Source organism: Cololabis saira, chromosome 6 (genome assembly GCF_033807715.1).
Source record: "Cololabis saira isolate AMF1-May2022 chromosome 6, fColSai1.1, whole genome shotgun sequence".
NCBI classification, from domain to species: domain Eukaryota; kingdom Metazoa; phylum Chordata; class Actinopteri; order Beloniformes; family Belonidae; genus Cololabis; species Cololabis saira.
In genome coordinates this window covers 41,734,934-41,752,367 of record NC_084592.1, presented here as the reverse complement: position 1 = coordinate 41,752,367, position 17,434 = coordinate 41,734,934, and the positions used below count along the sequence as shown (strand labels likewise).

Below are 17,434 nucleotides of genomic sequence, written 5' to 3'. Positions count from 1 at the left end.
GTTCACACACACACACACACACACACACACACACACACACACACACACACACACACACACACACACACACACACACACACACACACACACACACACACACACTTTCTCTCCCCCACTCATAAAAATGTTCAATGCAAAAGTCACAACAGGACTCGACAACATAACTATTATTTTATCTGTAAATTATTTTAATGCCAGATTACTATAGTGAATATAAGAGAAAATTATGAAAGAGACTCAACTTGGAAAGTAAGACACTGTCTGACCTTATGAATATAATAAAACACAAGAAAGATTTGAATCCACTTTGCTTCTGATATTTAGCTGCTACTGGTACAAAAGGTAAATAAAAACAATCTGTTCAGATTTTGGTCTATAAAATGGTGATAAATTGTGAAAAATTTTGATCACTGTTCCCCAAAGCTCAAGAAGACAAGGAAAGGGAAAGCATAAAATGTTTATATTTAAGAAGCTGCAATCGGAGAATTTGGGCTTTTGATTATTAAATTAAAAAGGACTCAAAATAATTAGTCGATTATCGAAAAAGTTGGCGATTAATTCAATAGTAAATACGTCAATGATTAGTCAATTAATTGTTGCATCTCCATTGCATATTAAATAACAATCACATTTCATATATAATTCAAATTTCATGTCATGACTGCTGCCGCTCCCAAAAACAAGTGTCTCTCTGGCATTCATTGTTCAAATGTTACAAGCATTTCTGTTACCTTTACACTATCATGTTCAAAATAAAGACTTTGGAATTTGACAATCACATTACAATCGTATTCTCTTCTGTCAAGTTCCCAGCAATATAAATGTCATACTTCCAGTAATTCAATTAAAGGCAGTTGGACTTGACAGTGACCCGTACAGTTACCCCAAGAACCAGTGGTCCATGGACATTAATATTTGGCCACGAATCCAGTTTCCTGATATTTATATGTACTTTATTTCTACGCCGGGGAAATACATGAGGCAAAGCTTGAAGGCATACAAAAGTCTTGACTCTTGGTCCGACTTTAAGGCAGGATTTGTTGGTGAAATTAAAGTAATGAGGACACCGAACTCTATGATTTGACCGTTTAACGTTAGCTACCCAAAAATCCAACATTACCTGATACAAAATGGGAACCGCAAATCCACGTTTCGGTGCCTGGAATCCAGTTGTTTCTGCCAATTGCAGCGACCCATTTGTCTCTCTTAAGCTTATTTTTCGTCAGTCTGTAAACGATAACTCAGATTTCTTGCTAAATCTATGAGTACAGTCGATCGTACAACAGCTCTTTCCCATTTTAGATGTTTTCCAGTTGCTCAAACTGAAACTCAGTCTTGCTGCCACTCAGTGGGCGAAACCCGCTGTGAAGTCACATCTGTGACATCATGCGTGTTCCCTCTATAGACACATAAATGTCATCGCTGTAGGTCAAAGCATATTGTGGGGCTCGTTGAAAAACATAAAGTAGGTGGCCTTATTGAGCCCATTCTTATTGACCCATGCCCGTCGCCCATGAAATATGTAATTTAATAATAATAAATAATAATAATAATAAACACTACAGATACAAAAGGGTCCTCGCACCCTCAGTGCTCGGGCCCTAATTATTATTCCTGAACTCTCTGTCAGAAATGTTTCCGACTAGTCCAGCCGTTATTCGTGTCTGAGTCCAGTGAAGACGGTCACTCAGCACGACTGTCCGGATTAATCTCACCCCGAGACGTCACCAACCTGGATCTTATTTTGAAAATCCACACCTTCAACCGTGTTACATGTAGTTTTCTTTCCCGTTAAATCTAATGCCCGTCTCACTTGGACGGTCCTCTCGGCCGCTTCGATCTGCTCAAACGTCTCTTCTTTGCAAGGAAAACACAAAAAACACAGTTTGTCGTCTTTATTTCTGTCAGTTCACAATTCATGAAAGACTGAGGTGAGAAAAGAACCTCATTGTTTAATCTGACATGAAAGATTTGGTTTTATAAAAGTCAGAACAAGGTTTTTTACGATTGTTTTGGATCTTTTTGCACTTCCATCTGAGACAAATGTCCTTCAAGGACAAATAAAGTTCGTCTGGTCTGAGTGAAGATCAGGGGACTGGGTTGCTCCGCTCGCATTACAAATGTGTTCATAGAAACTGGTGGAAAAGTTAAAACAATTGTTTCCTCCAACAAACATATTCAACAACTTCACAGTAGAGCAAAAATATATTTACTGAAGATTACATGAATAAAATAAAAGGTTAAATAGGGAGAATATTAAATTTGCCTCCATTTTTCTTACTTCTGTAGCATTCCCATCATTTCTTCCCCCAGAACCTTTGTTCAGGTTAAGATTTATTTAATGTGTATTTGAGCTCTTTAACGCATTTCTTGTTTCTGAAAAAACGTTCAGAGGACTGTTTGGTCTTTTAAGTAAAATTAAGTCAACACCTACAGTAATTTCAACAATATAAAAACGTATTCCTGGTTAGGAAGTTTGAAATTTCCGTTAAAAACAACATTTGAAAACAATAAATAATACAACAACCGGAATATAAACGGAATATAAAAAGCATTTGATTTTCCTCATAAAACTAAATATGGAACATGTTTGGAAATAATTCTGTTACGGTTTCTAAACACTTTCTCCCAGCTCCGGCGTCACACCCGCCTGTAAACCATAAATCGTACGTTTGAAAGACGGCAGGAAGCGGCAGCTTGTCAACTCATCTCTTCAGCGTCGATACGACGGTCTGCAAAGCTTCTGCTGCTCTCTGAAGTTCTGTCTGTTTCCTCTGCAACTCTGTAACGACAGAAAGTTTTCATTTAAAGTTGTTGATGACGACAATGACGTGCACGTGTTTATTTAATTAGCTCTAATCCAGACTGGATAAAAGGAGAAAAGAGTTTCAGGGTCTCAATAAAAACTAAAACTCCATTCAGAAAACTCGAGAAACTTCCTCCAGCTCTTCCGAGGGGAGTCCGAGACGTTCCCAGGCCAGCTGAGAGACTATTGGCGCTTTTTCCACTAGTATCTACTCAGCGCGACTCGACTCGCCACGCCCCCGTTTTGCGCTTTTACACTACGGGTGGAGGCGGGTGGAGGCGTAACAAGTAGATACTTTTTCTGTATCTATTCTGCCGAGGTTCTAAGAGTTATGGAGCCAAATCAAGGCCAAAAGTTTTGCTAATTTGAAAATAAAATTGTAATTGAAAAACTAAGATTTTAACCTGAAAATTCAAGTTTTGATCATGAACTTATTTTTTCAGTTTCAATTTTTTTTTCAGTTTCAGATCTTTTTTTTTCCAGTTTCAGATCTTTTTTTCAGTTTCAGATCTTTTTTTTCAGTTTATACACCATATTCACGTGATTGGCAGTGGAAAAAACTGATATTAGTGACACATTTCTGTTTAAAAAGCTGTTTTAGACCGTACTTGGTACCAATCGCAGTATAAAAGCAATAAACTATGCCAGACTGTACAGTTCAACAGCCACACTTTAAAGTTTGACATTTCCCACTTCCACATACTACCGTGAACGCATCGCAGTTTCATTTGCGCTCTGCCAGGACAAACCGCGGGCCCAAGTATTGGTGATTGGTGCCAAGTACGGTCTAAAATATCTAAAACATCTGGGTGTTTAAAAACAAACGAGGACAAGGCGAGTGGAGGCGAGACGAGGCGAGTTGCGCTGAGTAGGTACTAGTGGAAAAGCGCCAATAGCCTCTCCAGCGTGACCTGGGTCTCCTCCCGGTGGGACATGCCTGGAACACCTCCCTAGGGAGGCGTCCATCCGATACAGATGCCCAAGCCACCTCAGCTGACTCAATGTGAAGGAGCAGCGACTCCGAACTCCTCCCGAGTGACTGAGTTTCTCATCTCTTATGCTGGATTCACACTGAAAGCGTAAAAAATCTCCTGACGCCTGCATCGCGCTGCTTGGTAGATTCACATTATAGTCTGTTGACGCCTGCAGTGGGCAGGGCTTAAAGCTGCGCTGCAGAACTGGAGGGAACAGTGTATAGTCTACACATATCTATATATAGCGTGCACATCTTCAGTTTCCTCTTCCACCATGGATTACAATTTGGGAAGCCTTCTTTATATTTTAGCGTTATTTCCGCGTAAATATGAGTGAGTTTGATGCTCTCTTTAACAAGTTTGGTCCCGGATCAACAGCAACCATCGACTAGTCGTTGGTCCCGGTGAAGCTGCAGTCTGTCTGCAGTGAACACCACTGACACACCGGGTCGTAGCGGATTTGGTCACATTTTTTAAAACTGTGTTTTGTGATTAATAAGCACGGTTTTTAATTATTTTGCGTTGGATAGATGTAGCAAATAAAATCGTTCGGACCATACAGCCCCTCAACCATCAGTTACGTGTTTCACATGAGCAGTTCAGGTAAAAACGTCAGTCAAATCAGCAAAAATGTCAGTTTGCTGGATGAAATATATTAATTCCTGATAAAATAAGTGTGTTAGTGCACAGCTCTGCTCATGTGTGCATGTGAATGAGTGTACGTTTGTGTGTACATGAAAGTACAATCTGCATTGAGGGTTCTTGCTTCGGGAATCCCGGTCTGTGATTGGACGCTGCCTCGGCGTCGCTGCTGTTCATTTGCATAAAGTTGAGATTTTTCAACTTCAAATTGACGCTCTGGACGCCTCCAACGTGCGCTTTCAAAGAAAATGAATGGCAGCCGGACGCCTATGACGCTCGTGACACTTTCAGTGTGAATCCAGGGTAAGGGAGCGCTGATTCTCATCCCTGCCGCGTCACACTCGGCCTCAAACCGCCCCAGCACATGCTGAAGGTCCCGTTCCGATGAAGCCAACAGGACAACATCATCCGCAAAAAGCAGAGACGAAATCCTGTGGTTCCCAAACCGGATCCCCTCCGACCCCTGGCTACACCTCCTGTCCATAAAAATTATGAACAGGACCGGTGACAAAGGGCAGCCCTGCCGGAGTCCAACATGCACCGGGAACAAGTCTGATCTACTGCCGGCAATGCGAACCAGACTACTGCTTCGATCATACAGAGACCGGACAGCCCTTAATAGAGGGCCCCGGACTCCATACTCACTGAACACCCCCCACAGAATGGCACGAGGGACACGGTCAAATGCCTTCTCCAGATCCACAAAATACATGTAGACCGGTTGGGCAAATTCCCATGAACCCTCGAGCACCCTGCGGAGGGTGTAAAGCTGGTCCAGTGTTCCACGACCGGGACGAAACCCCATTGTTCCTCCTGAATCCGAGGTTCGACTATCGACCGTATTCTCCTCTCCAGTACCCTGGCGTAGACTTTCCCTGGGAGGCTGAGAAGTGTGATCCCCCTATAGTTGGAGCACACTCTCCGGTCCCTTTTTAAACAGAGGGACCACCACCCCGGTTTGCCACTCCAGCGGCACTATCCCCTTTCTCCATGCAATGTCGCAGAGGCGTGTCAACCAAAACAGCCCTACGACATCCGGAGACTTGAGGTACTCAGGGCGAATCTCATCCACCCCCGGTGCCACTGAGGAGCTTATGAACCACCTCAGTGACCTCGGCTTGGGTGATGGATGAGCACGCCCCAGAGTCCTCACTCTCTGCTTCCTCAGTGGAAGGCATGTCAGTCGGGTTGAGATTAGGGCTGGGCGATATGGCAAAAAAAGTGATCACGATTTTTTTTCCCATATTGAACGATCTCGATTTTTAATCACGATTTTTTTTAAATCAGAAGATCCCCCCCTCCCTTCTGGAATAAAATAGAAAGAAACCAGAGATTCGTTTTTTTTTTATTAACAAATAAAGCAAATAGCATGTTTTAACAAGAATCCAGAATGCTACCAGTGGTACCCACCGAAAAAACTAGGGATGCACCAAAATGAAAATTTGAGGCCGAAACTGAAGCGGAATAAAATTTAAAGACTTGGCTGAATACTGAGTACTGAATAGCCTACGGAATGCGGTTGTTCACAGTTTTTCATTTATTTTGCCATTTTTTTCACAATTGCATAGATAAAATTGCAATGACATTATTAAAAACAAAAACAGTAAACTAATATGATTTGAGCCACTGTCAAGCAGCTGGCGATGCTGTTGCTTAAATTGACCAACAGGTGGCTCTCTAACATCAGTTTGTGTACTGTGCGTGACTCTGACGCTGGTTGGTAATTAAGGAGTTAAAACTCACTCGCCACTTACAGGACTCAGTAGCCAGCAGAAACGGCAGTTTTATTACATTTATTAACTGTAGTACCGCTATTATGAGAGGTTATTTCTCACAGTATTAGCCTAAAGGGACTTAAGGCTGATTTATGGTCCCGCGTTACACCAACGCAGAGCCTACGGCGTCATCATGCTGAGCTCTGCTTGTTGCCTCCGCGCTCCGACACAATCACTCCGCTGAGCGCGCACACACACACGCACGCACACACACACCCATGTCGGGACCGCGGAGTTTCTGAAGTCGGCGGTGATCAGAGTAATTTGTGGTACAAGCAGAGCGAATCACAACTTTAATGAGTGCGGTTCGAATACACAATACATCCATCACGAAGGGCATTTTGTGAATCCATCACACCCTCCTCCTGTACGCTCGGAAGAAGTTGTCCGGCGAAATAAATAAATAAATAACCGCTAACCGTGAGTCCCGGTCGGCTCGAAGCTAAGCTAACGCTAGCCTGCGGTTGTTGTCTTGTAGTTTTATTCTCTCTGGTCACGCTTGCTCCCACCAGTGCAGGGGAGGCAGATGTGACTAGTTTACTGCCTATGGTCATGCAACTTGCCGCGGCATGTCCTGCATGATCAATTAATGCAGACAGCGCGGTGCCAGGAAAGCGGGTTGTGATTGGTTGTCGTGCACTTTGCTGCAGCATGTTTTGCACGTGATCGAGAAAGTAGACCCACAGCTGATCACCGTGATCGAGCTTAATTTGATCGCGATCACAAATCGAGATCGTATAATCGCCCAGCCCTAGTTGAGATCCTCAAAGTATTCCTTCCACCGTCTGATGATGTCCCCAGTCGAGGTCAACAGATCCCCACCCGCTCCGTAAACGGTGCCGGCAGAGTACTGCTTCCCCCTTCTGAGGTGCCAGAATTTCTTCGAGGCCGACCGAAAGTCTTCCTCCATGGCCTCCCCGAACTCCTCCCAGACCTGAGTTTTTGCCTCCAGGACTGCCCGAACCGCGGCTTGCTTGGCCCGCTGGTAGCCATCTACTGCGTCAGGAATCCCACAGGCCTACATGGCCTGATAGGACTCCTTCTTCAGCCTGACAGCATCCCTTACTTCCGGTGTTCAAGCCCGGGTTTGGGGGTTGCTACCACGACAGGCACTGGAGACCTTGCGTCCACAACTTCGAGCCGCCGAGTCGACAATGGAGGCAGAGAACCTGGTCCACTCGGACTCAATGTCCCCAGCCTCCTTCAGTGCCCGAAAGACGTTCTCCCGGAAATGAGAATTGAAGACTTCCCTGACAGACAATCCGTTTGGGTCTGCCCGGTTTGTCCAACTTCTTCCTCCGCCAGCACCTCCAACTCACCACCAGGTGGTGATCAGTAGACAGCTCAGCCACTCTCTTTACTAGAGTGTCCAAGACATATAAAGATAGATGAAACAACAACAAAGTCGATCATTGACCTCCAGCCTAGAGTGTTCTGGTGCCACGTGCACTTATGCTCGAACATGGTGTTTGTTACAAACTGTGACTGGCACAGAAGTCCAATAGCAGTTCCTCCCAATCACTGTCATTGCCCACGTGAGCGTTGAAGTCCCCCAGCAGAACAATGGAGTCCCCAGTTGGAGCACCATCAACTACCCCTCCCAGTGACCCCAAGAAGGCCGGGTACTCCGCACTACTGTTCAGCCCGTAGGCACAACAGTGAGACACCTTTTCCAGACCCAAGGGCGCAGGGAAGCGACCCTCTCGTTCACCGGGGTAAACTCCAACACATGGCTACTGAGCTGAGGGGCTATAAACAAGCCCACACCAGCCCGCCGCCTCTCACCCTGGGCAACTCCAGACTAGTGGAGGGTCCAGCCCCTTTCAAGGAGCTGGGTTCCAGAGCCCAAGCTATGTGTGGAGGTGAGCCCGACTATCTCTAGCCGGTATCTCTCAACATCACGCACAAGCTCCAGCTCCTTCCCCCCAGCGAGGTGACAATCCATGTCCGCACTGCAAGGGTTTTGGTCCAGGGATTAGGTCGTCGAGGCACCCCGCCACGACTGCTACCCAGTCCACATTGCACCAGCCTGTCACTGTCCTTCCTGCGGGTGATTAGCCTACTCGTCGACAGCTGTTTTGGCCCTTTCAGAGCTGCCGGACGTGGCTGATGGGATAAACTCTGCGACTAACACTCAGACTTTAACACTGGGGGAGCAAAGCCGTAAGCTGGAAGCGATTCTTGAACAGAATCGCAGGCAGTGGCGGTCTTTGAGCTCATTGGCAAGATGGAGAAGACCTTGGAGAAGTTGGAAGCTCAGCTTGGCGGGAATTGATCACAATTTGTCTGTTTGGAGTCGCCATTGAGGAACCAGAGACTTAAGGCAGACGGAAAATGACTGGAGTCTGTCTGTTTGAAATATAATTGTTGATTCTATAATCTGGCCTTGACAGAGCGACTTGGCAGATCGCTCCAGTCACAATCTCCCTGGTGGAATGTAAACAAGGGACTCTGCCCCCACTAACCCTCCCCTCTCCCATGAACATCTGTGGACCTGTTTCCATAACTGTACCGAGCCGCCTGATAACATCAAGGACATTGGCTGAGGAGCAGCTCTGAGCGAAGTTCACGGACTTACCGCTTACACACACTTGCTGATAACCACACCTCCCTCATTCTCAACGCCTTCCTCGGCCCCCCTCTTATCAGCCCCCCCATCGCAGTATCCGGGTTTCGAGCGCCACGAAGCCGCGGCGATCACCTGGATGTGCTGTGCCGGGACCCCCCCCCCCACGGGGGACCCTACCAGGGGCGTAACGCCCCTGACAACATAGCTCCTGGGATAATTCGAGCAACACAAACCCCTCCACCACAATAAGGTGGAGGTTCAAGGAGGTAGCAACACACGCTGATTTAAATAATCTAACAATCAAGACAAAGACCACCACAAGCCATCGCAACGCCGTCTACTTCACCTTTTTGCTGCCTGTCCACAAACTCTGCAAGTCTGCCAGAAGCCGTGATCACCGCAAGCGCCCGGTCGTAATCTGCAGGGAGAAGATGGTCTTTACGTTGAAACACAAAAATAAACTTGAGGCAGAAACGTCAACAGTCTCCCGGGACGATGTGGTGTTCCTCTCTTACCCTCCTGGCTCGCCTGCTCGGTCTGGACTCTGCCGAAGATCTCGTTCATCCCACTCATGAAGCCATCGACGATGGCCCGCGTGCAGCCGACGGTGTTGCAGCTCCTCCAGAAAAGGGAGGAGTCAATGTCGGACCCTGATTCTGGGTGCGAGGCGGGTGCGGGGGGAGGGGAAGGAGACGGGGACAGGGTCATGTAGACGGGTTCAGCCGGAGGAATCATCGAGCTGCTCGAGGGAGGTGAGGCAGCAAGACTGCAACAGTTAACGTGTTCGGGAGAGTACTGGACACCGTGGACCGGACTCTCCTTGTGGGCTAAAGGTCCACTGCTGCACTGCCCTGGATCGTGGACCGGACTTTGCTGGGGGGCTGGAAATCCATTATTGCACTGCTCTTGATCGTGGACTGAACTCTGCTGGGGGGCTGAAGGTCCACTGCTAGGCTGGTCTGGATCGTGCACCAGCCTCTCCTGGAGGGTTGGCGGTCCGCTAGGCTGGTCTAGATCGTGGACCGGACTCTCCTGGGGGGTTGGCGGTCCGCTAGGCTGGTCTAGATCGTAGACTAGACTCTCTTCGGGGGTTGGTGGTCCGCTAGGCTGGTTTAGATCGTGGGCCGGACTCTCCTCCGGGGTTGGCGGTCCACTGCTGGGCTGCTCTGGGTCGAGGACCGGACTCTGCCGAGGACTTAACTCTGAGAATAGAGACAAGAAGCTTTTACACACTCGCTCAGCTTGTTCGGGGAGTTATTACGTTTCTACGCTGGCCGGCTGATCTGCATTCAAAAACACCCCCAGAACAGCAGCTCGGCAGCCTGCCAACTGAATACACTCCAGTTTAAGTTAGTTTGGAACCTTTGAAAGCAGGAAAGGAAGAAAATGTGACCTTCGACAGCCGTACGCACTCTCACCTGCACATAAGTACTCCTTGTTCGTAAATTAATAATCAAGACAAAGACCATCGCAAGCCATTTCTTCGACTCCATCCCGACTCGACTACTCAAAAATGTTCTTTCTCTTATTGGCCCTACAATACTGGACCAGATCAATTTATCCCTAAACTTAGGATGTGTACCAAAGGTTTTCAAAGTTGCAGTAATTAAAACTTTACTTAAAAAACCTTCTGTTGACCCTGACATTTTAGCTAATTATAGACCAATTTCCAACCTTCCATTTGTATCTAAAATTCTGGAGACAACCTGTCTTTTAGAGATGTGGTCCACGGAGGTGCTATGTGGACCAAGTCCGTACTAGAGCAAATATATGTTGTTGTTGCTTCAACTTTCACGCAAACGCAGCAACGTAACTGACGTTTGCAGCGACGTAATGACGTGGCTCACTGAGCTGTGGAAAAACAGACCGGTTTCAGCTGGTTCTCAAGTTGAACGAGTTGTCAACCAGCCCCAGCACTGGCCCAGAACCAGCCCTGGAACCAGTTTGGTGGAAAAGGGGTACATTTGTATAGAAATGATCTGTTGGAGGTTTTGCAGGGTTCAGAATGCATCATAGCACAGACAGCACTGGTTCGAGTCACGAATGACCTTTTTATGGCCTCAGATAAGGGATTAGTGTCCATACTGGTTCTACTGGACCTCAGTGCTGCTTTTGACCCTGTATATCAGCATTTTATTGCACAGGTTAAAGCATGTTGTTGAGATTAAAAGGACAGCTCTATGTTGGTTTAAAGGTTTCTTCCAAACAGTCAAGGGAGGCGCAAGCGGAAGCAGCATCAGGATGACCAGAGGGGAGGGGGGGGGGGGCGTCAGCAGCACACAGCAGTCATGTGGGAGCAGCAGCGGGATGACCAGAGGGGGGGGGGGGGGGGGGGGGGGGGGCGCAGGCAGGCGGAAGCAGCAACAGGATGATCAGAGGGGGGGCGTCAGCAGCACACGGCAGACATCCATGTAGGCAGGTGGAAGCAGCAATGGGATGACCAGGGATGGGGGGGGGGACCGGGACCGCAGGCCAGAACGCAGCTCCCGAGGCTCCAGCCTGCAAACATGCACAAAAGAGAAAAAAAGGGGGGCCGGCACAAGAAACTACAGGAACGGTGGACAAAAATGATAGCTATGAGATATTTTTAATAAATAAAAATGGTAATGGAGAAGAGAGGAAGGGAAAAGGAGAGGAGAATAAGGGTGAGAGGCACCGCCCAGCGGATCATGTCGGTGCCCCCCTGCAGCATAAGCCTATAGCAGCATATCTACCGCAAAGCTATATTTGAGACTAACTATTATAGTCTTATTCTATAGCTTCAACTATGACTACTGACTCTAACACACTAGAGTTTACACTAACTAGAGGTTTACTAACACCAACTAGATGTTTACTAAACACTAACTATAGGCTTTACTAAACAGAAAGGTTTTAAGTTTAGTTTTAAAGGTGGAGGTGGTGTCAGCCTCCTTAACCCAGATTGGAAGTTGGTTCCATAGTAGTGGTGCCTGATAGCAGAACGCCCGCCCTCCAAATCTACATTTAGATCCTCTAGGAACTACGAGTAAACCTGCACTCTGAGAGTGGAGAGCTCTGCCAGGAACATAAGGCACTATCAAATCTTGTAAATAATGCGGGGCTAAGCCGTTTTGGGCTTTATATGCAAGTAATACAATTTTAAATTGGATTCTGAGTTTTACAGGTAGCCAATGGAGCGACGCTAACACTGGAGAGACGTGGTCTCTCCTGCTGATTCCTGTCAGCACTCCTGCTGTTGCATTCAAGGCCTGTTTAAAATAGGTATAATAATAATAATAATAATAATAATAATAATAATAATAATAATAACAACAACAACCACAATCATATTCTGTAACAATGCAACTTTCAATAATCATGTCTACTTCATACTGTTGCACCTACACTGTTGCACCTTTCACTTTAAAAACAATTGTATATAAGAGCTGTCATTTGCCTATTGCCTATAACTGTACAGTGAGTGAAAATAACCGACTCAAATTCCATGTCTTGTTTGACCTGACTTGGCCAATAAACCTGATTCTGATTTACTTCACCTTCCTGCTCTGTGGCCATAGACTCTGCAGGTCTGTCAGGATCCGTTAACGTCCAGAGCCCACATCTGTAATCTGCAGGGATAAGACGGTTTCATGGTCCACTGTTGAAACACATATGAAACTTCCAGAATGTCTTATATCCTATGATTTCTTTTTTCAGACAAAGTTCCGACTTCTTACCTTCCGTCTGACATAATGAACACAATACAACCATCCAGAATGTCTTTTTCAACTCAAAATCCTTCACTAGTCCCAGAGGGGAAGTTAATCAATCGATTGGCAATGATGAAGAGCAGGGGTTACTGGGTAACTCGGGTGTGGACCAGGACTTGCAGGACGTTTTGAGGCCGGCCATCCTTCTGTGTCGGAGGAGGACCTCGGCCTCACTCACTCGTGCCACTAGTGGGGTCACGTGACTCGCACCGTCGCTTTAAAGGGGACCTATTATGAAAAACACTTTTTCTCTTGCTTTAACATATATAAAGTGGTCTCCCCTCAGCCTGCCAACCCAGAAAAGGAGGAAAGCAACCAAATTCTGCAGTGTCTGTACAGCCGCCCGGATGAGCCGTCCAGTCTGGTGTGGCTTCTACGAGCCGCTCAGATTCTGCTCCCTTTCGTTACGTAACGAAAATGCGATTTACATCGGTTGGCCTCCGATGTGTGAAACCACGCCCACAACTAACTCCACCGGCCGGAGCTTCTGCCATTTTTTTGTGGCGGTGTATCGCGTCATTCAGGCAGCCAATCAGCACAGTGCCTCATTATCATAGCCCCGCCCACTCAGAATCCCGCATAGATAAGGAGGTTAGAGACTGGGAAGATAAAGACATGGCCCAGAGGCTGAATTTCTAATTCATTTAGCAAATCTTCCGGCTCTCGACGAAGGCGGACACTTTTTCTGCTCCTCTCCCTTATCTATCTGCCCTGCTACTGCTTTTGTTTGTCTCGTCTTCAGAGTCTCTTCTTTTCACTCCTCCGAAACTCTACAATCATGGAATTGATTAACTGGTCTCTCAGCACAATTGACCAAATTTTTGCGACAAGAAGACAGGGGGGGGTAAGGGAGCCCTCTTGCCCCAATGGGACATTTTTTGCTGGATACACAATGGATTCCTACAAATACTGGAAACCTTTGCGCTTGGCGATTCCGTCTGTCGAGGACGTTGAAGATGCCTTCATCATTGGATTTATGATAGCAGGATTTCTCTCGATCATCCTCTTGATAGGAGGAGGGGGATTCCTGGTCTACCGACAAACGCGCAAGTTGTCGACAGCCGTTTTGGCTCTTTCAAAGCTGCCGGACGTGGCTGAAGGGTCAAGCAAGGCGATCAACGCTCAGACTTTAACGTTGGGTGAGCAAAGCCGTAAGCTGGATGCGATTCTCGAACAGAATCGCAGGCTGGCGGCGGTCTTTGAGCTCATTGGCAAGATGGATAAGACCTTGGAGAAGTTGGAAGCTCAGCTTGGTGGAAATTGATCACAAATTCGTCTGATTGGAGTCGCCATTGATGAACCAGAGACTAAAAGGCAGATGGAAAATTACTGAGGCTGCCTGTTTTTGCAATATAATTGTTGATTCTATAATCTGGCCTTGACAGAGCGGTTTGGCTGATTGCTCTGGTCACAATCTTCCTGGTGGAATGTAAACAAGGTGACTCTGCCCCCACTAACCCTCCCCTCTCCCACGAACATCTGTGGACCTGTTTTCAGAACTGTACCGAGCCGCCTGATAACATCAAGGACATTGGCTGAGAGCAGCTCTGAGCGAAGTTCACGACTTATCGCTACACACACACTTACTGATAACCACACCTCCCTCAACTCAACGCCTTCCTCGGCCCCTACCTCTTATCAGCCCCCCCCCCCCCCCCCCAACAGTCTCCGGGTTTTGAGCGCCACAAAGTCGCGGCGATCACTTGGATGTACTGTGCCGGTACTGTTTTTAAGACATTCAAGGCCCGTTTAAAATGGGTATTAGATGCCATAATAGGTTCCCTTTAAACACCTAAGAACGAAGGTCTCAGAGGGTCGGCAGAGTAGTGAAGACAACACGCTCTGCAGCTTTTCTGGTCCGATACGGTCCTGATACCGCCTCTAGCCGGTTCCACTGTCCAGAACCCGAACACAGAGCCAGGAGGGATCCTCACCTTCAAACTTGATTGTCTGCACCCCCGTCTCCGCCCAGATGACCCGGGGAGGTTCTGGTGACGACGTCCGAGCTTGAGGAAGCAAACTCTCCGAGTCGGCGTCCTGAGGGGGAAGAACGCTCCACGTTACAACTCGGCTCTGGTGGAGATGGGATATCGTCATGGAGACGAATATGTAAGGGATAAAGCCTGGCGAGGTGTACATTATCAGAAATATACGGACGACGCGTTTGCCTCCGCCAAGTCCATATATTTCTGATAATGTTCCCCTCGAAGGGCATTATCCGCTTATACCACAGTCACTTACCAAAAAACATAAATATTAAATAAGTTATTCCTGCTTTAATGTGTTTTCAGTTGAAATCATTAATTTTATAACAAGCCACAGCTAAGCGGCTGAGTGGACTATTTAATCTCTCGTCTGCAGCAAGTTTTTGTAACAAGCCATAACTCAGTTTCCTTGGTAAGATATTCTAGTCTGCTCAGCTCCGCTATTTTCTTTTCTCTCCTCTTCTGCATCCCAGTTATCAAAATTGTTAAATTCACCAAATAAATTAAAATAAATTACAAAATCACTCATGTGGCCGTCCTGCAGTAGCCGGCTCTTCTTCTCTGAATCTCCGTTGCCGTGGTTACCACCTGGCAGTTGGTCCAGCGCAATGATATTAAAGATATCAGGCAATTTGACCAAACTTGTTTTCTCAGTTATCACTGTAGGTTATAACTTATAACTTACACCTGCCAGCCAATCAGAATAGAGTATTCACACAGACCGTGGTATAATTATATGTAATGTCTTCGGGAGTCCCTTTAGGCTCTGAGCAGATTTTGTCTTCTTTATGCATTGTTTGTTTCCACAGAATAATGCTAATGTCTCATATTTAAGCTGATCATAAGATAAAAAGGGTAGGCACTATAAGCTACGGCTTCAGCCTACACCTTTTCGGCAAAAGAAATGTTTATTTTACCTTTTCATCTTGTTTTGTAAAAAAAGTGTGTGCAAGCCGAAATAAAGATTCATTCATTCATACCACATTTTATAAAATGAGAATTTAAAACCGCAGGGGAGGATACTGAGAACTCACGGAGGGGATGATGGTCACGTCTTCATCCCCGATCTCAGCCATCGCCGGGTTCTCTGAGGAGAGAGCAGTAAAGTTAGTAAAGACGGGCTTCGGTCCGAGCTTCATTACTCAGCTGGAGTGTGAAGGAGTCCAGGTGACTCACGGTTCTGCCGGGCTGCGACGCTCTGGGGGTCTCTGAGGGGGGAACGAGAGGAAGATGATGCTCCAACAAACCAGACACTGTACACAACTACTGCAACATCCTCCTACATTAGGAGTCGGCAACCCAAAATGTTGAAAGAGCCATATTGGAACAAAAACAAATGTCTGGAGTCGCAAAAAATGAAAAGTCTTGTATCAGCCTTAGAATGAAGGCAACACATGTTGCATGTCTCTATATTAGTTATAACTGGGTCCTCGGCTGCAAATGTAGCTGCTAATGTCTTTCCACATGACTCTTTTTGTTACGCAAAACCATGGAAGAGTATTAGGGCCAGGCAGGAGAAAAATAAAAATAATATTTTAGAGGAGGAATATTTTTTTTTTCATTATGCACTTCGAGATAAAAGTCGAGAAAAAGTTGAAATGTTGAGAAAAAAGTTAAAATGTTGAGAAAAAGTTAAAATGTTGAGAAAAAAGTTAAAATGTTGAGAAAAAAGTTAAAATGTTGAGAAAAAAGTTAAAATGTTGAGAAAAAAGTTGAAATGTCAAGAAAACACTAATAATGTCGAGAAAAAGTTGAAATGTTGAAAAAAATGTTAAAATGTTGAGAAAAAAGGCAAAGTTTCGACTTTATTCTTGAAATTGTATTTCAACATTATTCTCGACATTTCGACAATTTTCTCGACATTTCGACTTTTTTCTCAAAGTGCATAATGAAAAAAAAATCTTACCCTCTCAAATATTTTTGGAAAACATTAAGAATGTCATGTTTTCCTACAGAAACCATATAAAACAAAAAATATATTCCCCTCCCAAATCTATTTCCATTTTCAAACATTTTTGAAAAAGCTCCAGGGAGCCACTAGGGCGGCGCTAGAGAGCCGCAGGTTGCCGACCCCCGACCTACATAGACCTCCATGCACCGTCCCAGTTACAGTCATGTAGTGAAGACAACACATACCTGAGGGGCTCAGGAGCCGCCGGCTGTCAGGGTGCAGAAAATCATCCATTATTAAACATCTTTAACCACCGATAATTATGATTATTTCTTTAGTATTCAGAGATTGGACCCACTTCGGTGTGAAACAGAGAGGTTTCACTTTCATCCAAGTCCGACTCCAGCGGAGGAAGGAGTCCGTTGAAGTCTGCAGAGGACGGACAAATGCATGAATCAGTTTCCGGACGACAGAAATCAAGCTGGAGCACTTTGTTTCCTGGAGCGAGCAGCTGACCTGTGTCTGAGGAGTCATCAGATACGATCCGCTTCCTGTCTTTGCGCTTCTTCTTCAAGGGTCTCCCATATCCTGCCCTGGAAACAAAAAAAGGTTAGCTTTTATAAACTAGTGCAAAGTTAATAAATATCATTCCATACAGTATTTATATAAGCAATAATACAATGATACATACACATACCTACACATATACACACATACACACACGCATACTGAATATATATATATATATATATATATATATATATATATATATATATATATATATATATATATATATATATATATATATATATATATATACATACATAGTCATATACACATATACACCTACACACATACACATGTCCATAGGTACATGCCTATGTGTATTATACCCTTGTTTTATTATATGTATTAATCATTTTGTATTTATAGGTGCTTTTGAATTGTAATTAGGTGCTCCACATTTTCATTTCTGTATCTAAGCTCTTCCACAGATTAACTCCTGTCACTGAGATGCATCGTTGTTTAACATTGGTTCTTGCCTTTGTTTTCCTGAACAT

At 45.6% G+C, this 17,434-nt stretch overlaps 1 protein-coding gene across 4 annotated transcripts in view; it reads right to left on the bottom strand.

The window, feature by feature from the left end:
* Window positions 1-1,880: 1,880 nt before the first annotated feature.
* The window catches only part of LOC133446208 (uncharacterized), a 30,012-nt gene continuing 14,458 nt past the window's right edge, over window positions 1,881-17,434 (bottom strand). For 3 of the 4 annotated variants that reach the window (XM_061724156.1, XM_061724158.1, XM_061724159.1), the window contains 10 exons: window positions 16,890-16,966; window positions 16,732-16,802; window positions 16,619-16,641; window positions 15,659-15,690; window positions 15,517-15,569; window positions 14,432-14,534; window positions 12,285-12,356; window positions 9,282-9,968; window positions 9,113-9,184; window positions 1,881-2,782 (listed from right to left, as the gene is read on the bottom strand). In XM_061724156.1, coding sequence (XP_061580140.1) covers window positions 2,706-2,782; window positions 9,113-9,184; window positions 9,282-9,968; window positions 12,285-12,356; window positions 14,432-14,534; window positions 15,517-15,569; window positions 15,659-15,690; window positions 16,619-16,641; window positions 16,732-16,802; window positions 16,890-16,966 — 1,267 coding nt within the window. In that variant the 3' untranslated portion in view covers window positions 1,881-2,705. The remainder of the gene's footprint in view (window positions 2,783-9,112; window positions 9,185-9,281; window positions 9,969-12,284; window positions 12,357-14,431; window positions 14,535-15,516; window positions 15,570-15,658; window positions 15,691-16,618; window positions 16,642-16,731; window positions 16,803-16,889; window positions 16,967-17,434) is intronic. The other variant, XM_061724157.1, reaches the window with a different exon arrangement.